Source organism: Urocitellus parryii, chromosome 1 (genome assembly GCF_045843805.1).
Source record: "Urocitellus parryii isolate mUroPar1 chromosome 1, mUroPar1.hap1, whole genome shotgun sequence".
Taxonomy (NCBI): Eukaryota; Metazoa; Chordata; class Mammalia; order Rodentia; family Sciuridae; genus Urocitellus; species Urocitellus parryii.
In genome coordinates this window covers 282,693,348-282,712,501 of record NC_135531.1, presented here as the reverse complement: position 1 = coordinate 282,712,501, position 19,154 = coordinate 282,693,348, and the positions used below count along the sequence as shown (strand labels likewise).

At 58.5% G+C, this 19,154-nt stretch overlaps 1 protein-coding gene across 1 annotated transcript in view; it reads left to right on the top strand.

Annotated features, from left to right (window-relative positions):
* The window catches only part of Ndufa10 (NADH:ubiquinone oxidoreductase subunit A10), a 33,221-nt gene extending 14,463 nt beyond the window's left edge, over nt 1–18,758 (top strand). The window contains exons 8-10 of the mRNA XM_026379673.2: nt 1,495–1,580; nt 8,801–8,909; nt 18,364–18,758. Of these exons, the coding sequence (XP_026235458.1) occupies nt 1,495–1,580; nt 8,801–8,909; nt 18,364–18,432 (264 nt within the window). The 3' untranslated portion in view covers nt 18,433–18,758. The remainder of the gene's footprint in view (nt 1–1,494; nt 1,581–8,800; nt 8,910–18,363) is intronic.
* The last annotated feature ends 396 nt before the right edge of the window (nt 18,759–19,154 follow it).

Sequence of the window (19,154 nt, the reverse complement as noted above, 5' to 3'; positions counted from 1 at the left end):
TTGTGGCTGTGACATTTTGACTTTTTTAAAAAACAGCTTTATGATCTTAAAATGGTGGGCGGTGAAGATGCAGAACCTTGGTTGCCAGCCTCGGTGTCTGTGTTAAACCCTGGTGAGGCTGAAAGCCGGCCTCATCGGGGGCAGTTGGTCACTCCTAGAAGCTGCTTTCCCGGGTCTGCGTCTGTGAGCTCCCTGCCAGTCTCAGTGGTTTTCAGGAACTTCATGGGGATAACCAAAAACTTGTGAAGCAGAATCATTCAGGACGCTTGCCCTTCCAGATGCAGAAGCGTGTGCATGTGCCGTTGTGCGGCCACGGTGGGCGAGGCCGGAAACAGGCCGTGTGGGGGTCGCAGTTTGGCAAAGCCACGTCCTGAAGGGTAACAAAAAATGAAGTGGAGGAAATGGGTTAGTTTTTGAATGGTATTGAAGCATTTGAGCGTCCATTCTGTGTCCTGTGTCACACCTACATCACCAGGAGACCAGCAAGGCGGGCATAGGAATTGTGGGACCACATGCAGGCTGCAGACTGCTGTCCTGGCAGAGGAGCTGGCAGAGTGGACACTGAGTAGCAGCCCTGCTGGGTTCCTCCCTGTGCGGGAGGGAAGGGAAGGGAAGGGGCTGGGCGGCTCTCCCCAAGAGCAGTGTCCCCAGAGAGACGGAGCCTCTGTCCTAGCAGCTCTGCTGCTGGGATAGTGGGAGTCGTGCTTTCCCGAGCTCTTTTTGTAGTGCTGATTGTGTATTTTCACATTATTTTTATACCTGTGTTAGAATATTTCAGTGGCACGCATCTTAGGAGAATGACAGCTCTGACTCCAAGACTGCGTTGTTGTCGAAGGCCATTGTTGAATGCACAAAGTTTGTTTTTTTTCCCTTTCTGGGGCGGGGGGGGGGGTAGCCCTGTGGGTACACAGGGTCTCCCTAAATTGTGAAGCTGATTTTGAACCTGTGATCCTCCTGCTCCGCCCTCCTGTGTGGCTGGAATTACAGGCACCACCAGCAGTTATGGCCGCCAGTCCATGGCACGCCAGCCCAAACTCTTGAAACTTGAAGGTGGTGCTGAGTCAGGCGTGTTTGGGAGATAATGGCGTGCAAGGGTTGCTGTGGAGGTGCCCGTCAGGGAGGTGTCTAGGGCAGGAGGTGCCAGCCAAGTCCTGGGAGTGTGTTGATGTGGGTTCTCCTGTCATTTGTGAGTCGGCCCTGCCTTCCAGAAGGAGCCTGTGGGGGAAAGGGAGGTCTGTCACGAGGCGGGCTGCTCCCTGGCCTTGTCCTCCTCTGGGTGCCCCTCCCTCCCCGCCTGTGAGGTGGTCCTGCACACCCCACCTGGAGCGCTGGGTGGGCCCTCCTGGGAGGCAGTGCTCAGGCCTCCTGAAGGGCGTCCCCTGTGTCCCCTTCACCTCAGGGTGACCCTTCTGACAGGCACTTGGAGGTTACGGTGTGGTTGCGTGCAGACTTCCGCAGTGGCTCTCCCTTTAAATTGGGCTCTTCCTCTCCCAGGTGGTGGAGGACATCGAATACCTCAAGTACGACAAGGGGCCGTGGCTCAGCCAGGACGACCGCACCTTCCACAACCTGCGGCTGCTGTGAGTGCCCCTGTGGGCGGGGAGCAGGGGCAGCGCTGCCTCCAAGTGCAGTGCCTGGGTCTGGTCCGCCACCAGGGTTCAGGGCTCAAGTGAGGCGTTAGTGGCGCCAGCCAGTACCGCGTGTATTGATTTCCTCTTTCCTTCCAGGCAGCTCTTGGGTGCCTGGTTGGGTCGCTACTTATTTGGCTGTCGACATTAATTCAGCAGAGATTCTGCTCCGCTCTGCGCTGGGCACTGTTCCAGGTTCAGGGCATGTGGCATCAACGCAGAGCTGTCTCCTGTGGGGACACAGAAACAGCTGTGCTGGGTCCTGGAGGCTCTGAGGAGGGGTGGGGCTATGTGAGCTGGGCAGCCCCCGGCACTGTCACTGTGCAGAACCCTCCTGCAGAGGCCTCAGCAGAGCCAGGACTGGGCCCCACGCATCGGCCAGCGCAGGGGCAGCAGGTGGAGAGGCTCTGAGGCGGGAGCGAGCCCTGGGTGCCCAGAGTCTGGGTCTTGGTCCTGCGACCTCTTGCCTTCCCCGCTGGCCTCCTGCGGTGGTCAGCACATGTGGGACTCCCGCTTTCTCCTGTGTGGACCACGCCATTCCTGCCCCCAGGGTCTGCTCCCGCAGCCTTGGATGGGCTCTCAGGGCACTGAGCGTCTTGCTGGCTCACAGCCATCTTCACGGCCTCGACGCAGCCGTGCTCTGGCCTCCGTGGGTGGACTCCAGGTGGCAGGAGGCCTGTCTGTTGCACGAGGGCCTTGGCACAGGAGTCACACAGAAGCGCACTTGGGAGGGAGATCTGCGGCCAGCTGTCTTCATCACTTTTAGGACCACAATTCCTGCAAAGCTCAGGAATTAGTAAAGAAAGTGCTGTTGATTTTGATGACTTATAAATGTGAATAGTTAAATCATAGCAGTAGGGCTGAGCTGGGTGCGTGGTACTTGGGGTCTGCTTTTCATTTGAAGTCCTGGCTGCCACCTGGGCCTTTCTGGGTCATCTCTGGCCATCTCCCAAGAACACATTCTCAGAGACCTTGCCCTTCAGCATGGCAGCCTCATTCCCCTTGGCTTTCCTGGGCCTACCTGGGGCAGGGATGGCCTTGGTGCATGGTCCTCTCACCTTGATCTCAGAGGGACATGACGGTGGTGTTGAACCCCGACATGAAGAAAAGACCACTGACTCTAATTTTAAATCAAATTAAAGCAAGCTTATATTTGTGTGCACAGGAGCAGGCCAGGACTGTCTCTCCTGAAAACCCCGGGCTGCAGACCAGCCCCCAGCTCTCCAGGAACACGATTTTATAGCACAAAAAGTTGCAAAGGCGGGGGTGTCTTGAGAACTCAGAGATAATGGGGTTCTGACAATCATGGTACAGAGGCAGAGAGCAGCCTAATGATGGACGTGGCATGATAGTTCAAGGAAGGGAGCAGATTCAGATCCCCACATCAAGGTTTATGAGGCCCCCTGAGGTTTCAGAGAGGGCTGTTATCTGGTCAGGCATGGGGGAGTTCAAGGCACGGGCAGGCATTCCAAGCAAGTTTAGAAATCGCAGGAATTTATAGTGAAGCAGAAACTAACTTTCCATGACTTTGTGACAAGATGGCTCCCAATCTTAAGAGGGAATTAGGCTGGGCTCCTCAGGTGGCTGCAGAGGTGGCCCTGTGCCTGGTGGCAGCACCTTCTTGGTGCTGCTGTGTCATTGGCCCTTGATCTTGATTGTGTGGCAGGACTGCGGGAGGTGAGTGAAGCAGTCCTCTCGAGAGCTCCAGAGGGTCGGTGGCTCAGGGCACATGTAACTAAGGGTCCCGATCCCTGCAGGGCCGAGCTGGGCGTGAGGTTGAGCTGAGCTTCCCTCGGTGTCTCTGGTGCAGGGTCACTGGCAGAAAGTACCAGTGAGTCTGCCGAGTCCCTGTGCTCCCAGCACTGCTCAGTGGTGTTCAGGTCACAGTCGTGTTTAGGAGTCAGATCAGACTGGTCCTGTGTTCGTCACTGTCAGTGAGACCTGCCCCCCAGTTAAGGGAACGGTGCTGGTGTAGCAGGTGTGGGGAGGCCACAGGCAGGCAGATGCAGCAGGTCCCTCCAGGCTGTGGTCCTGGGACCTGTCGCTCTGCACAGGAGAGTGGGGAGCTAAAACTCCGAATGTCCATCCTTGTGCCCTAGCAAAGGGAAATCCCCATCGGACCCCAAAGCCAGGCAGCAGAGCTTTGCCACAGTGGGGGGGAGTGAGGCCCGGGCACAGAGCGCCTGGGGCGGGCCCTTCTCCTGCGGAGGCCACAGGGGGCAGCGCTGCGGCCAAGCCTGCTGCTGTTTGGCGTCTGCCGGGAGAACTGGCCCCACTGTCCAGGCTCCCGAGTCACGGCTCTCTCCTCCCCAGGCCCCCGGGAGGTCTTGAGCCTCGCAGGTCCTCTCCTCACTGTCACAAGGACATCCTGCTCGGGGGGCTGCTTCCACAAGCCAGTCCCAGGTTAATGACGGTGCTGCCGTCAACGACGGGGAGATTAACTTAGTGCTCCTGCGGGGGCGAACTGTCCCTTCTGAAGTTCCCACAGAAACCTGTGGCCTAGGTCCTGACCTCAGGGTGCCCTCGGCAGACCCCGCCAGGAGCCAGCTCCCTTGGCCACTCCTCTTGGCGGGTTTCCTAGTTGGCTCCCTTGCTTCCGCCTGTTCACCCCGGGGGCTGGCCCACCTGCTGCCGTGTTCCAGGTACTGGATTGTTCATCAAAGGAATCCAGAGAAGCCTGTGACCTGCCGTGGTACTGGGCCACACGTCACTGCCCATTACCAGTTAGTACCTAACAACTTGACCTGTGGTGCCTGGTATTTTCATCTGTAAACTTTGGCACAGAAGTAAAAGGCTAAGCTCTATTTTCTGAAGAGAAAACAAGACCGCTCTCCGTATGAGTTTTGTATGTTGTCCATTTCATGGACTCACTGCCCTTGAAAATTGTCTTAAGCCAAGTAAACACAGCTTCCTGACCCCCGAGCGTTCTCTGTCCACGTCGCGCCCTCTCAGGGCTGGACTTGAGCCACCGAGGGTGTTCGCCTGGAGCCACTCCCGAGGCCACCCTCAGAGGCACTGCTGCCTCACAACACCGCCCAGCTCCCCCGGCTGAATGACCTGGCGCGGCCAGCACCACGTTTTCATAAGCTGGCACCTACTGGGCACTGTCGCAGTTGGCCCGTCCTTGCCTGGGCTCCATACCCAGGGATGCAGCAGGCAGTGGACTAGACGTGGCTGGGCACTGTGACTGCTGGACATGTGCGAGCTATCCCTTAACCCTGAGTGCGTGGCCTCAGGACTCTGTAGCCTTCACCTGGACGATTGCAGTTTGTCCCCTGTCGTCCCTGAGCTGGGTGGCCTGAGGACTGTGCTAGTCTGCACCCCACCTGAGGCGTCCCCAGGTGCACAGGGCTGGTGGTGGTGTGGGGGAGGATGTGTCCGGGCTTCCTGCCAACTCCTGCCTTCCTCTGTGAGGGACTTGAGTCCCCTCAGCTGGGGTGTCCACAGAGCCCTGAGATGGCTCCCGGGACGGCCCCCAGGGCTACCTGGATGCCTGTAGTTGATTTGCAGTGCACTGGCCCTTCCTTGTGAGGACGGTGCAGCAGTAACAGCTCCTGACGATGGCTGAGCTGTCCGTCTCCTCCTGTGTCTGAAGCCCCGGTGTGCGTCTTGTCCAGATGCTCGTGTTTGTGTGCCCTGGTCACTGCCCCTCGAGGTATGTCTTCCCAGCCCCCCTCCCGCCCCTCCTCCTGTGGCTGTCCTTAGTGTCCTACCGTCCCTCTGAATGTGCAGTTGTATCATGTGCACTCTGTTGCAAGGTACGTGGAGATGTGCTCTGTGGCTCAGGCCTGGAGACTGCGGGCCCAGGGGCAGTTGTGGGTCAGCCTCTTGCTTGTGCTGCAGGGGCCGGAGCTACCGGTGCCCTGGGCAGGTGACGCCATCTTGCCCTCCTTGCACTGACCTGGCCTCTACCTGTCCTGTGTCCCGTTGGAGTGGTTCCTGTCTGCCTCTCTTGCTTCTGCTGCTTTGTGGTCTGTGCCCATCTGCATCTTGCTCTCCTACCTGTCCAGTACATGCCTTTACCAGGCTAGTGTCCAACACAAATGTCACAAGACCTGCTGTTTCTTTCCAGAATCTTTTGGTGGCTTGTCCTCATCCGGTTGTAGATCCAGATTTCATTTTCTAGAGTTGACCCAGAACCCGAGGTGTCTGCCCGGCCATGGCCTGCACTGAGCCTGCCCTGCCCCTCTGCCTGGATGTGGCCTGCTTGTCCTGGCGCGCTCTCAAGCCTGTGTGGAGTCGCTTTCTCCTTTTCTCCCTGGCTCTCCTGACTGCCTGTGGGCGTGTGTGCCCCTGTTGCCTGGTGCTGATTCTGCCAGGCAGAGCGTGAGCCGGCCACAGGAGGGGTGCTGTCCTGAAGCCATAGCCTTGGGATGTCTGGCTGGCCCCTCTAGTGACGGACGGTACCTTGTCAGTTTCTAAATGTTTTCTGAAATGCTTATTGATCTTGATTCTCTACCATGCCTAAAACTGATGTCCTAAAACCATTATTTTAGTAGTTACTTGGTCATCTGCTTATCAAACAGAAGGATCCTGTAATTGCCTGTCTCATACGCCACAGCGCCCAGTGAGTCATCCTGGTTCAGCTCGCTGTGGTCTGGTCCTTTCCTTTTCCCCTATTCTTTGTCCTCCCCTGGACATCTCGTGACGTTTTACGATGGTGTTGTCTTTTTTTCCTTTGATCACCATTTCTGAAGTGGACATCGTGACTGGTTTCTACAATGATCATCCTAGATGTTTTGTCCAGACCGGCTGAATGGCCAGTCCAGAGCACCACGGTTCCGCCCGAGCCACGGTGTAGGTGTGTGATCCGCTGTGCGTGCCCATGCTGAGGGGCGGTGACTGGCTTTGGTCTTGCTGGCCCTGCGATTCCCTCTGTGGCCCACGACTGGCGCCTGCCTAGTGGGCCTGGCCTGTGGGGACGTGGTTCCAGCGGGGCGCCGCATGTGCAGGCCTCTGCCTGGTCTCCCTGCTTCCCAGAGCCCAGGCCTCCCTCTCCGAGCTGCCCCCAGCTTGGAGCCCTTCAGCTTTGCAGCCCGGCGTCCCACACTGCAGAGGCTTGGGGTCCCCCGTGCAGGTACGGTCTCCCTGCGGAATGCTGGGGGCGGGATGAGTCGGCTGGGACCTAGGAGAAAGTGGACTTTCTGGTGATTGGGACACAGTTTGAGCCATAAAATCTTATTTTCCATCTTATTCTTTTCTGTCTTCCAGTCTCACTCTTTTCTTTTGATAACTGCAAACCACACTGACGCAGTTTTTCTTTTTAATTTGGACGCTCCGCCTATGATGATGGGTTATTCTGTCAGATGTTGGTCTTTAAAGTGCACACCGTGCTTGTGCTTCCCTTCCCTGTTTTCCTCTGCATCTGGAGAGGCTCCTGGTGTCTTTGCTCCTTGGTGGCACCATAGGCCAGCAGAGGCGCAGGGTTCGGGCTCAGTGGGGCTGCACCCTGGCCCTTCCCGGGTCCTGGAACCCAGTGCTGCCTGGTTCCCGTGAGCCGGGGCAGCGGCCGTGTGTGGCTCCCCTCGTCTTCAGCATCCTGAGAAGCACGTTCTCTGGAAGATTCTCAGGGCGGTGTGCAAATTATAATTCTGCCAAGTCGGACGTAGATGGCACTGTTGCTCTGTGTGCTCCCCACGTTTGCTGGTCAGTAAGTCCTTCCAAATTTTTTAGCTTTTTCTTAGGGTTTTCAACTGTGGAGAAAACCAAATCAGACTCTAGCCACCGTGGTATTTGTTAATGTTTATGTGAACTTCGTTTTTATTTGAATCTTTTATTGTGAGATGGCTTTAGAAAGTTATGCAGTAACAGGTGTAGAAGAGTCGGACCTGTGAACAGTGAGGAGCTGTGTGCTTACCTGTCACTGAGGTGCATGTGCACAACTGGAAGCCCCACGCAGCTGGGAGGGAGGGTCCTATGCTCTGAGGGCTCAGCAGCACCCAGGTTGCGTTTCTGGCAGCCCAGAGCACAGCCACTTTGTGCCCTTGCAGACTTCCCAAGTCACTTGCCTGAGTTTTTAAAAATATTTGATCTTTCGGCAGAGAAAATCAACTTGACATTAAAATTAAGAAAATGATCTTACCTTTGAGTGTGTACGTGGTAGCCGTTTGCCCAGCCAAGTGGAACTCCCCGTGAGCATCGAGGGGCACCAGCAGACATGGCTGGCAGCATCAATACTGGGAATGGCATTGGGCCTTTGGGTTGTGGATTGCGTACAAGTGACAGTTTGTATGAGGACACTCAGGCCCTGCCTGCCAACCACGTGTACTCAGCCTACTGCAGCTACCGTTTTTAGTTCTCTGTGGCAGTGACACTTGGGGGCCCTGTGTCCCCACTGGGTGGTCTGTCTCTGCTGTGGGAACCAGCTGGGGTTCACATAGCAGGCCTGGGTCACTCGTCCAGGGCCTGGCCAGTGTCAGCTTTGTTCAGTCTCCACTTGAGCTGTTCTTCCACTGCTTTTATAGCTCCCCATGGAAAAGTGGCTGTTGAAAATAATTACGCTCTCTGCTCTAAACCTGTAGGGGGGGACTTCAAGTATAGTGGTAATATTCAGACTTAACTTGGTTTAAAATAGGCCTATATAACAAAATATAAAGATTTTAGCATTCAGCAAAATTACATGGTGAAACAAGGAGAGTGCCCTATGACTTGAGTTTGTTGGTGCCCAGGAAGGGAGAAGTAGACCTTTCACAGGCCAGGCCACGGGGTGCCTGCGCCCCAGCTGCATGCAGCCTGGACTTTGCCTGCAGACGGTTGGCACACAGACAGCCCCGCCTGCCGGCTGGTGAGCTGCAGGGCCCAGTTCTTCCCGGATCTTGTCTCAGGACACATTCACGCAGAACAGAGCGCTGGGGTGCCGTCCACTGGCAGCTCTGTCCGGCTGCCCTGTGTACAAAGCACACCAAGGCTCCTTTTTAAATGTTTCCAAAAGGCCATCGTCTGCCAGCCCTGAGGCTTTTTAGAGGCTCCCTTGGGTTCTTGGGGTGACACAGCCCCAAGGTCTTGGCAGAGAGGCTGTGCCTGGGATGGCTGCGTGGGAGGGAACCCCTGTGGTGAGGCCACGAGCTCCTGTGCAGATGCTGTGAAAACATCAGTGCCTGCCGTGTGACACTCGTGCTCTGTGACACTCCTCTTGGTGGCTTGGCGTGATCCCTGTTGGTCTTGTCTTGCAGGGTTCAGGACAAGTTGGAGGTGCTGAATTACACGACCATCCCTGTCTATCTCCCGGAGATCACCATTGGGGCTCACCAGAGTGACCGGGTCTTCCGAGCCTTCAGAGAGGTGAGTAGAAAGCCTGAGGGCCAGCCAGGCTGGGGTGGTGGTGGCCGCAGACACCACGTCACTCCTCTGAAGAGTGGCTTGCTGCCTTGCCCTTCTGCAGTCCTACTGGGGTCCTCAGGTGGAGGCAGGAGTAGTCGTGTTCTGGTGGCCCTGGCCTCCTGGCATACAGCTATCTTGATGCACACACGTCCTCTGTTCCTGCGCCACCATCTCCTCTCTGCTGTCACCTCAACTCTCATGTCCGTCTGTGAATCATGAGGCTCACGTTTCTACACAAGGGCCTCCAACCAGTGGGAGCACCGGGCCTGACGTGGGCAGGAAGTTGGGGGCCAGCCCATCCCACTCATACTGTCTGTGATTTCCACGCCTTCCAGTGGATTGTGTATCCCCGTTGGCATGGAGAGTCATCCCCAGCCAGACTCTGAGGGAGGGACAGGGGCCAACAGGGGAGCCGGGGCTGCTCTGGTCGTTGGCTACTGGCAATGTGTGCGGGATCGTAGTGGGGTCTGCACTCTGAGCTGAGCAGGGGACCCGTGATGGGTTTGGAGAGGGTCGCTTCTGCACTGCTGTGATTTCAGGTGGGTGCTGCAGGTCCCCCGAGGCGCGGAGGGTGTGTGCCACCTCCCTTGAGGCACTTACTTGGCTCCGTGCCTGTTTTTCTGGGGAATGGACCCTTGAACCCAGGGCCTATGCATGCCAGGCACGTGCTCTACTCTGATCCATGCATCTCCAGCCCATCACTTTCTTTTTCGTGAATTCTTTGGGTTGTTCTGACGTGACTTCTTCCAGTGTAGACTTGGGGAGACGTGTGGCCCCACAGACCCTGCCTGCACGCCGTGGCCCTGCTGCTGCTCCTGCTGTCCTGGCGCCCTGCAGGGTGCCTGCGCCGCTCCTCCTAAGCAGGCTGTGTGGACCTGCAGCTTCCTCCTCGGGCTCCTTCCACCTGCCACCATGAGGAGAAGCTGTGCTCACTGCAGGCCGCGCCTGCCCTCAGCTCTCCGGCTTCCGTCTTACTGGCCTGGGAGCTGTTCCTGGGGCGTGGTGTCGGCCAAGCTGCCCTGTGGGCGCTGGGCAGCTCCTGGTCGCCTAGCGGCCACTCCGACTTTAAAGCTTTCTTCATTTGATGTTCACGTGGCTTCCAAGCTTCTTTAATTGATGTTTATTGGGTAGCTTTTTCTACACCCTGTAATTTCAGCTTCTCTGTGTGTTTATATTTAATGTAAGTACCTTATAAAAAGCTTGTAGGTGTTTTTAAGTCTTTTGTCAGCCTGAACGTTGTTCAGATTTAATGCAGTTCTTGATAAATCTGTAAATAGCTTGTCTTGCTCTCATGGTTTTCTTACCTGTTGATGCTGTTGTCCCTCTCTGGATGAAGCTGTCCTCCCGCCCTCACCCCTTCTGTTGCCTGCTGGTCCTCGTCCTCCTCACAGCTGGCAGTGACTGACCTGGAGAGGCGGGCGCTCCTCTCTGGCTGCCTGGAGTCCCATGGCGCCTGTGGTTCTCCTGACTTTGCAGCGCTGCTCGGACCTGTGTCCTCGGTCTGTGCCCTTCCAGCCCTCAGCCATGCTCCGGTGCAGTCGGGGTTGATGTGATGCTCAGCCTGTGTCTTTGCCTTGCTGTGGCTCACACCTGCCTGGCACCTGCTTCTGTTCAGGATCGCTGGCCTTCGGCCTGGAGAATCCTTTGCAGATAACAGATTCTCACATTTATTTAAAATGGCCTTTAGTTGGTCTTCATTTTCTTTTATTTTGGAGCATCAAACAAGAATAGAAAATTAGCTTTTTCCAAACCACACTGCCCAGTTGGCAGAGTGCCACCCCTGCGTCACACCTCCTCCCTGGTCAGTCACCCCATGGACGAGAGCTTCGTCCTCTCTGATGGGCACTGAGGCTGGAGAACTCTGTTTGAATGTGTCCTCCTCACAGGCACAGACGCGTCCCCTCACCAGCCAGCAGCCGTCCTGGTCCATTAGAGCAGGCACATGCCTGTGCTGCGTGCTGGGCCACCTGCCACAGACCTGGTCAGCTCTCCAGGCCAGTGCTGTGGCTCAAGCAGAGACCCTGCCAGGCCTGGCTCCTGGTCTCCTTGGTCTGCACTAGTTCCTGGGGCTTTGCCCAATGTTCAAGGCCTTGACACTCAGGAGGACCCCGGGACTGTATTTTGAACATCTCTCCGTTTGGTTTTATTGGCTGTTTCCCGTGGTTAGGGTGGTTTTCCTTCTCCCTGTGGGACTGTTGGCGAACTTCTCGCCTCCCTTGAGAGTGGCATCCTCACTGTGAGGTCACCCAGTGGCCTTTGGTGGCCAGTGCACCCTGGGCACTTCGAGGCTGTGCAGGAGTTCTCCCTGAGGCTTCGCTCGGTCGTTGGAGCAGCCCTTGGATTCTGGATTGCGTTGGCCGTTGGAGCAGCCCTTGGATTCTGATTGCGTTGGTTGTTAACAAGGTGGTTGCCGCGCTCTTCGGCTTTTCCAGGTCTGTCTTTCCTCCTGTGGCTCTAGGTAGTGTCCAGTCTGAGGAAACCTTTCTCCTACTGCACTGGTTTGTTCCTTAATGTGTCTGTGTCACCATGGACCGCCCCGCACCCCAGGCTCCTGTCCACTCAGCTGCAGTTACCTGTGTCTGCTGGGAACAGTGTGTCCAGCCCAGCGTCTCTGCTCCATTGTGACCCTGCAGGGTTCTCCCAGTGCCTGTGCCACCGTCTCAGAGTGGGAAGCCTGGTTCCATCCTTGGTGTGGTGTTTCCTTGCTGGATCGATCCTAATGTGTGACAAGCGTGCCATCTCAGCTGCCATGCTGGCCTGCCAAGATTACCACCGTCCGCCCCAGCCCTAGCTGGGCAGAGTCACTTTAGGACTGAACTTGGGAGGAAGGAGACTCTGATTCTTGAAGAATACGTGCATTGGGTGTAGACTCCCACAGTGCTATTTTTTGCAGCATTTACAAACTTTCAGTATTTCATAACTCGGTCCATTGCGTTTCTCTTGAGAAGCTTGCTATCTCTTTGAGATCTTTCCGACTTTTTTTGTCCCTGGGAGTTTTGTAGCTGAACAAACAAGATAGGTCTTGGTTGGACTTTGTTTATGGCAGTGTTTGCAAGACCTGCTCCTGGCTCAGGCTTCTGCTGCTGGTGTTGAACCTGCATTCCTGCGTGGTCTGTGTCCGCCTGTGGTCCCCAGGCTCCTTCACTTTGTCCTGCTTGGTTTTCCTGGCTCTTACCCTTGGAGGCTCATTTTCCCACGTTATGGGACTCTGGAGTCTTGGCTCCTCTTTGTGGGGCCTCTGCCCTGGGCATCGCCTCCTGAGGAGGACTGGCCGGTAGAATGTAGGAGCCCGTCACACGCAGGGTGCTCAGATACCGCCTGGCCTTGGTGTGAGTGTGTCCCAAGTGCCGTGTCCATTGCTCGTCCTGCGTCTTGAGCCAGCTCTGGCCGCCCTTCCCTAGGTTCTGTGCCTAGGATCGTGGAGCGACTGGGAGGACAGCCACCTGGCGCTCAGCCAAGCCCCAGGCGCAGCCCCCAGCATGGCCATCTTGAGCTCCCCCTTCAGTCTCTCACCCCTCGGCAGGTGTCTGACAGGTCTCCAGCATGGGGTGATATCGGGGTGCAACAGGCCTTGTCCAGGAGCCTGCATCCTCGTGGGCAGCAGGGATGAGCAGTACGCAGGAGGCATCTGAGACCAGGCCAGACACGGGCAGCAGCCCACCTCGGGCAGGGAGCAGGCGGGCAGTCAGTCTGCGAGCAGGAGAGCCTCCTGCCCGGTAGAGCCTCCTGCCCAGGAGCATGCCGAGGGCATCCAGGCAAGGCCAGGAGGGCCTGTGGGCTGCAGAGAGGACTGGTGCTCTCAGGCTGTGGGCCCACCAAGGCCTCCCTTGCAGCCGTGTGTGTTGGACGTGACAGGGCCAGGGTGGAGGTTGGGAAAGGTTGGGAGCATCTCCCCAGTTCTGGTTTAGACGCTGAGGCCTGAACGTGGCCCGAGGCCAGTGTCCTCCTTCCCCCAGGCGCCCCTCTTTGTGCAGCCAGGTCTGTTCTTGCCTCTCAGGTTTTCAAAACTACGCAGACGGTGGGCTTCAGGGTGGGTGGGGAAGCTGGGGGAGCGGCCCAGGCCTGGCGTGGCTGCTTTCCTCACCCGGGCAGTGCTTACTCACAGACAGCACTGGAGTCCACTGAGTGGCTACTCTGGCTTTCAGAGAAGGGAGGTGGCTCTTGGTGACAGTGGACGTGGGCGAGGGTTCTCTGGGGCTGGGTGTGCTCAACGTGGGTATCCCACTGACTGGTTTAGTTCTGCCAACTGACCAGCGCAGGAGCCCATGAAGGCTGGGCCAGCTGAGCCCGAGCCCGAGCCCGAGCCCGAGCAGGTTGGGAGTGAGCTTGTCACAAGAGGAAGCCGTCAGTCCCACTTCCTGCTGCAGGAGTGTAGCGAGACCGCCCCGAGCAGAGCCTGCAGGTGTTGGGAAAAGTCCCGGCTGGTGGGGGACAGGCTCGCCAACTCCTGCGCAGCTTGGCCTAGTGACCTGCCGTTGCCAGGAGGTTCCAGGGTGTGGGCCTGGTTCTGACTGAGCAGGCTGCCTTTCACACCGTGCTTGCTCAGCAGTCACAGGAGGGTCGCTTCTGCCCCTGCAGCCTCACGCTCCCCAGGCCTCGCTGCACTGGCACGCCTCTCCTGGCCTGCCCAGAGGAGCAGTACTGCTGCTGCCACCAGCGTCCGGCAGGGCTTGCCCCAGCTATCAGGTCTGGTGGCCCCGGAGCTGCCTGCCCACCTGAGGCTGCCAAGGAGGACCAGCTCACCGAGTGCTGGGCAGGGGCCGACCTGTGGAGGTGTGTGCAGAGCGCAGCTCCCGTCCCAGGCACTACAGGAGGGTCGCAGCCAGCAGGCCCATGCAGGATGCTGCTGTGACGACTGGGTCATCACAGACCGTGGGGACGGTCTCAGGAGAGCACGGGGATCTGCAGCCACCTTTTACTAGCTTGTCATTTTATTGTTTTTAAAAGCCAAGACCTCCTGAGTGTGTGTAAGGAAAGAGCAGATGCCACTGGTTGGTGTGCAGGAGGTATGAGAGAGAGACCGGGCAGCGGGTGGGATGGGGCCTAGGGCCTCATCTCTGGGCCCAGCAGAAGGGCAGGGGCCACGCCAGTGCCAATCACTGCTCGTTTTATAAGACCTCCAAGCTCCTCTCCAGAGGGGTGCAGGGGTTCAGGGATGCTGCGCAGGAGAAGGACTCACTGCTTTCTTGGTGGTGCAGCGTGCGTGCGTGGGCTGGTGGGAGCCTTCCCGTGGCCCCACCTCAGGACCTCGCTGACTCCAGGTTGAAGTTTCTCGTCCCCTTGTTGGCAGCCACTGGTGCACACGCAGGGCAGGTCCAGCTGCTGGGCTTTCTACAGTGTTCACACTCTTGTGTCAGCACCATTTCCAAGGTGGCAGAATCACGTGGTGGCCAGAGTGTCTGGAAGCAGCTGGCGCCACTTCGGAGCCGTGGCACCAGGCCGCCACGCTGGGCCGCGGAAGCCGCCTTTTCCCAATCGCTGCACACTCAAGTGGACAGTTCAGATAGGCTGTCCAGGGAGGTAAGGGCCTGGTGCCCGCACCCCAGCAGTGTGGCCATGCAGGACCAGGACGCAGAGATGGCATTGATGGGACTCAGAGCCTCAGGTTCCTCCACCTGCTGGCGTCGTGGCTGGGGGACTGAATGCCAGCAGAACGTGGCGGTTGGGGTGAGTGGGCCACCCTTGCCTGGCAGGCGGAAGCTGCAGCTGTCTCTCCTGGCCTTCAGTGGGAGCCCAGGGAGCGCAGCGTGGGGACCTAGACCTCCCACTGCTCTGTGGTGGCGGAGTCGAGGCCCTGAGGCCCGAGTCTCAGAAGGTTCCCACCAACCCATTGCTTGGGCTCTGCAGGTCTTGCCTTTGCTTGAACTTGGACCCCTCTGTTTGGTGCAGTGATCTGCATCGGGCGGCCTCTGGAAGGGGCTGCTGCCCTGGGGCTGGCTGCACGGGGAGTGGTTCTCCCAGGAGCTTGCTTTTTCTGCTTACCCGCTCAGTCCTCAGGCCCTGGCCCCTTCACTGCTTGTCCCCGCAGGACAGCTCCTAGGCCTTCAAGCCTGCCAGCACGAGCCCTGCCTCTCTGCGCACTCACCTGGAGCCTGGACGCTGCATGGGGACACAGATGCAGGCACACCCGTCCCTGCAGACCTGCTGGGCAGGAGGCAGGGCAGCCGTGGGCATGGCATGGTGTGAGGGAGGAGGTGTGGTGTGGTCCCAGGGCCTGGGGTCTTGACCCTCAGGATTCTCACAGGAGAAGTGAAGTTGGCCCAGCAGGAGAAGGTCAGGGGCAGCTGAGGGCAGGACTGCTGGCCTGAGGGCATGGGGCTGCTTGGTGGCCACCTGGTGGTGTGTAAAGGGGAGGGCAGTGGGCCAGCGGAGCATGCTGGTGCTGCTGCGGGTGGTGTGAGAGGCTTCCTAAGCACCGCCAGAGCATGTCCCTGCCGTGCCAAGCAAGGGCGTGGCCAGCGTGCGGGGGAGAGTTAGGAAAGGTGCTCAGGACGGTGGACTGGGGCGAGGGAGGATTCCAGGGCTGTTTTGAACGCCTCGCCGGCTCTGGGAGACCTGGGAGTGAATCCTAGAGGGTGGACAACAGAGTTAGGCTCAGAAAAGTTATTGGAGGTGACAGTGCAGGTGAAGGTACAGGGCGGTGGCCCAAGACTTTCCCAGTAGGAGGAGTGGCTTTGATCATGAGGGCAGGAGACATAACCCTGGGCGTATTTCCAGGACGGCTTCAGCCCCCTCCCGTGTGGGTGCCTGGGCCAGGTGCACAGCTCAGTCTGGTGCCCTGGCTTGTAGAGCTGGCAGGGGGCTTGGAAGGGGCTGTGTTTCGAGGTGGTCTCGGGGGAAGCAGGACCTGGCAGAGGCAGGGGCTGGCGCTCACAGCAGTGACTGTTGAGTACCACGGGCACCTGCTGTGTGCTGGGCACCGTGTTGTGGCCACAAGGAGGCGCCTGTCCCTCCCACTTGCAGAGGCGTGGTCAGCATGCAGGTGCCTGGGCGGTGCACAGCCCCTGGCCTGCCGCTGCAGCAGTCGTACTGGGTGGGGAGCGTTTCCTGCTCTGCCGACTGACGTGGGCACAGGTGAGCAGCCAGAGACTGCTGCAGAGGACGAGGCAGCTCGGGTTTTCATGGGGGTGGTTTTGTTTTGTGTCTTCATGGGTCCTGGGACCTTGGCATTCTTGACCAGTCCTGCCACTGGTCTGGCTGGAGTGCTAGAGGCTCTCAGTGCCTGTCAGCTTCCAGGTGACTGCCCCGTGCCTGGCCACTGTGCCTGGGGATCCGGGATTTCACCCCGGGTGGCACTCAGAAGAGCAGGAGGACCTGGGATCCCAGCAGTACTTGTTAACAGGCTTCCATCCGTGACCTCCCAGTTCTTGCTTGGAGCCTGAGCACCTGTCAGCAGGCCCGCTCTCCACAGCCACTGTCCAGCATGAAATCAAGCCACTTTTCAGTTCCGCACAGAGCGGCTTTGTGGTCTTTGTCTCCCTGACTTGGTCCCTTCCCGCCAGTGAGGCCAGGGGCTGCTGAGAGGCCGAGCTCCTCCCGTGGATCCAAGGGCCGAGGCGGTGGCCAGGACGGCAGAGTCTTCTGCTTTCTGACCTGCTATTTTTTATTTCTTAACTATCTCAAGTTGTTTCATCCTCAGTCTCAAATCCTCCTTTACCACAGAGCTCTCTTTAATACCTCCGTTGTGCTGACACTGTGGTCTGGCCCTTAGGGACTTCACCACAGTGGATTCACCTGCAGTCAGCAGTGGGCACCAGGAGAGTTACCGAACCTGTAGAGGAAGACCACCGCCCATGGTGGTCGGAATGTCCTCGTGCCGTTCAGCCCAGAGCTCCCCTGGGAATCTGGTTATGAAGTCAGAGTCCAGATCTCAGCTAGAGCAGGGCTGGAGGAGACGGGTCTGCCTGCCTTCGTCCTGCTCTGCAGAACCCAGCAGCTGGCATCAGTCTGTCACCTCAGTTACCCACATAGGAAATCAGCACAGCAGGGTGGGTTTGCTCGCCACTGCTGGTGACCCGTGTGTGAGGACGTGCTGACCTGAGTGGGGGCTCAGCATGGCCTGGAGGTCCAGAGCGTCACTGTCTGGACACACAACTGTCTGTGGGCGCTGGGAGGGGCTTGCTGTCCCCAGCGTGTGAGCAGGTGCTTGGGAGCCCTCCTGCCGTTCACGGCTGGTGCCAGTTGAGGGGTGAACACTGGGGACTGCACTGCCGTGGTGTGCATCCCAGTGAGCATCCCAGCAACAGGTGGCCTGCTTGTACACAGACACTAAGACTGTGTGGCAGACAGAGGGTGGCTTTTTGAAACTTGACGTTGACAATGGAAATATTTCTCTTGAAATTGACTGTGATCCTGACTTGTGGAGAACATAATAGAAGTCTTATGGAAATAGCACACTGAGGAAATGGTCAGAGGTCTCCATGATGTTATTTCTTACAATTAACGACAGCATTCGGAGCAGAGCTCATCTGTGTACACGTAGTGATGGAAACAGGAGCTGACCAGAATCCCCACGTCCCTCAGAGGCCCAGAGAAGGCAGACCCGCCGTCCCTGACGCAGCCCTTTCCTGCGTGCAGCTATGTTCAGTCCTGTCTCCTCTGCGCTCCCTGTTTACAGGAGCTCCACTGGGGTCCGTCTCTGGGTCCCTGTGTCCCTGTGTGTGACACCAGCACTGAGTGTCCTCCAGGAGGACTCTGAACAGGGCTGTGGGTGAACGCCTCGTTGCCCCCGAGGTCCAGCCTGCAGGCTGGGGACAGCCCCCACTGCCCGGTGCGCTCCTCCTCGCGCGGTGGCCAGGAGGCCCGGGTCTCCCTCTCCTTTCCCGGCCGCGTGTGCTCTGCCCTGTGTGAACGGAGAGGCTGGTGGTGGGATGCTGACCCGAGTCCTGGGCAAGCGGATCCGGCATAGACGCCACTGCCCGGAGCTCTATTTGAGAGCAGGAGGCCCTCGCCAGAGTCTAGGGGCCCCATGCAGGTTTGGAAGCTCCTTCTGTCACCCCCACGTGAGGCAGAGGGGCCGGGAGCCTGGTGGGCCTCCTCAGGAGAGGCTAACACCCACGCCGGTCACACATCTGGGCAGCGCAGCGGTACAGCAGCCTGGACCAGGCCTTTCACAGGTTGGGTGGCGGCTGGCGCTGCTCCTGCCCACGGTCCGGTCCGTTGCTGGCTGTCAGTGGGTGTTCGGGTCATGATGGGGAAGCCTGTTCGCAGGCCCTGCCCCCTCCTGCATCGTTTCCCCCAGTGACACCCTCCTGGTGTCTGTAGGAACCCGGGGGGGGGTGCTGACTGTCCAGGTCCCCGCCTCAGGTGGCAGGCCTGCAGGGGGGCAGCATCCCGCAGCCCTCCCTCAGGCAGAGTGGCTGGGGAGTGCAGGGCGCACTCTGCACTCTGACACCGGCCACTTCTTCCTCCCCAGCTGCCAGGCCGCAGGTACCGCCCCGGGTACAACGCCGACGTGGGCGACAAGTGGATCTGGCTGAAGTGAGCGGCGCCCACCGGGCTGTCACGGCACGAGGATGCTTCTGTCCCGTCCCTCTCACAGACCCCACAGAGCTGTGCAGCTGCGGGATGCAGATGGCGGTGAGCTGCGCGGAGGACCCAGCAAATGCAGCCCACCCAGTGCGGCCTGTGGAGTTTGGGAAACAACTTCCCTTGCCAGGCCTCGGGCCTTCTGGCTGTGTTCTGAAGTCACCGTGATTGTCACGGGGGGAGGAGCGTCATTTGCTGTCAAGGTGTCCGCCCAGCTCCGTCAGCCACAGTGGCACGCTGTTCCTCTGACTTGAAGAAATAAAGCTGTTGCTGTGGAGTCCCCTCCGCGTCTGCACACGCCTGTCTGTCGCACATGCGCGTCCCCCGGGGTGGGACAGCGTCTCTGAGGGTCTGTTCTCCTTTTAAGTCTGCGCCAGAGCAAGTGAAAGGGAGGAGGAGAGCGGTCAGCTCTCAGAGGTGGAGGAGACCCTCCTGCTGGCTGCCCAACTCTCCTGCAGGGGATTTGAGCCTAGCCGGAGCGGAGAACAGGGCGCTGGGTCGCCCCGCGTTGGTGGCTGTGACGAGAGCAGTGAGAGTCACCTCATTGCTCACCTCTGCTGGCACTCGGAAGCGCCCAGCCTAGCTGGTCAGGCGTCCAGCTGTGACTCCTACGTGACTCTGCCGCTTGGCTCCTGAGCTCCGCTGGGTCCTGCCAGTAGCCGTCACCCCGTGTGATGT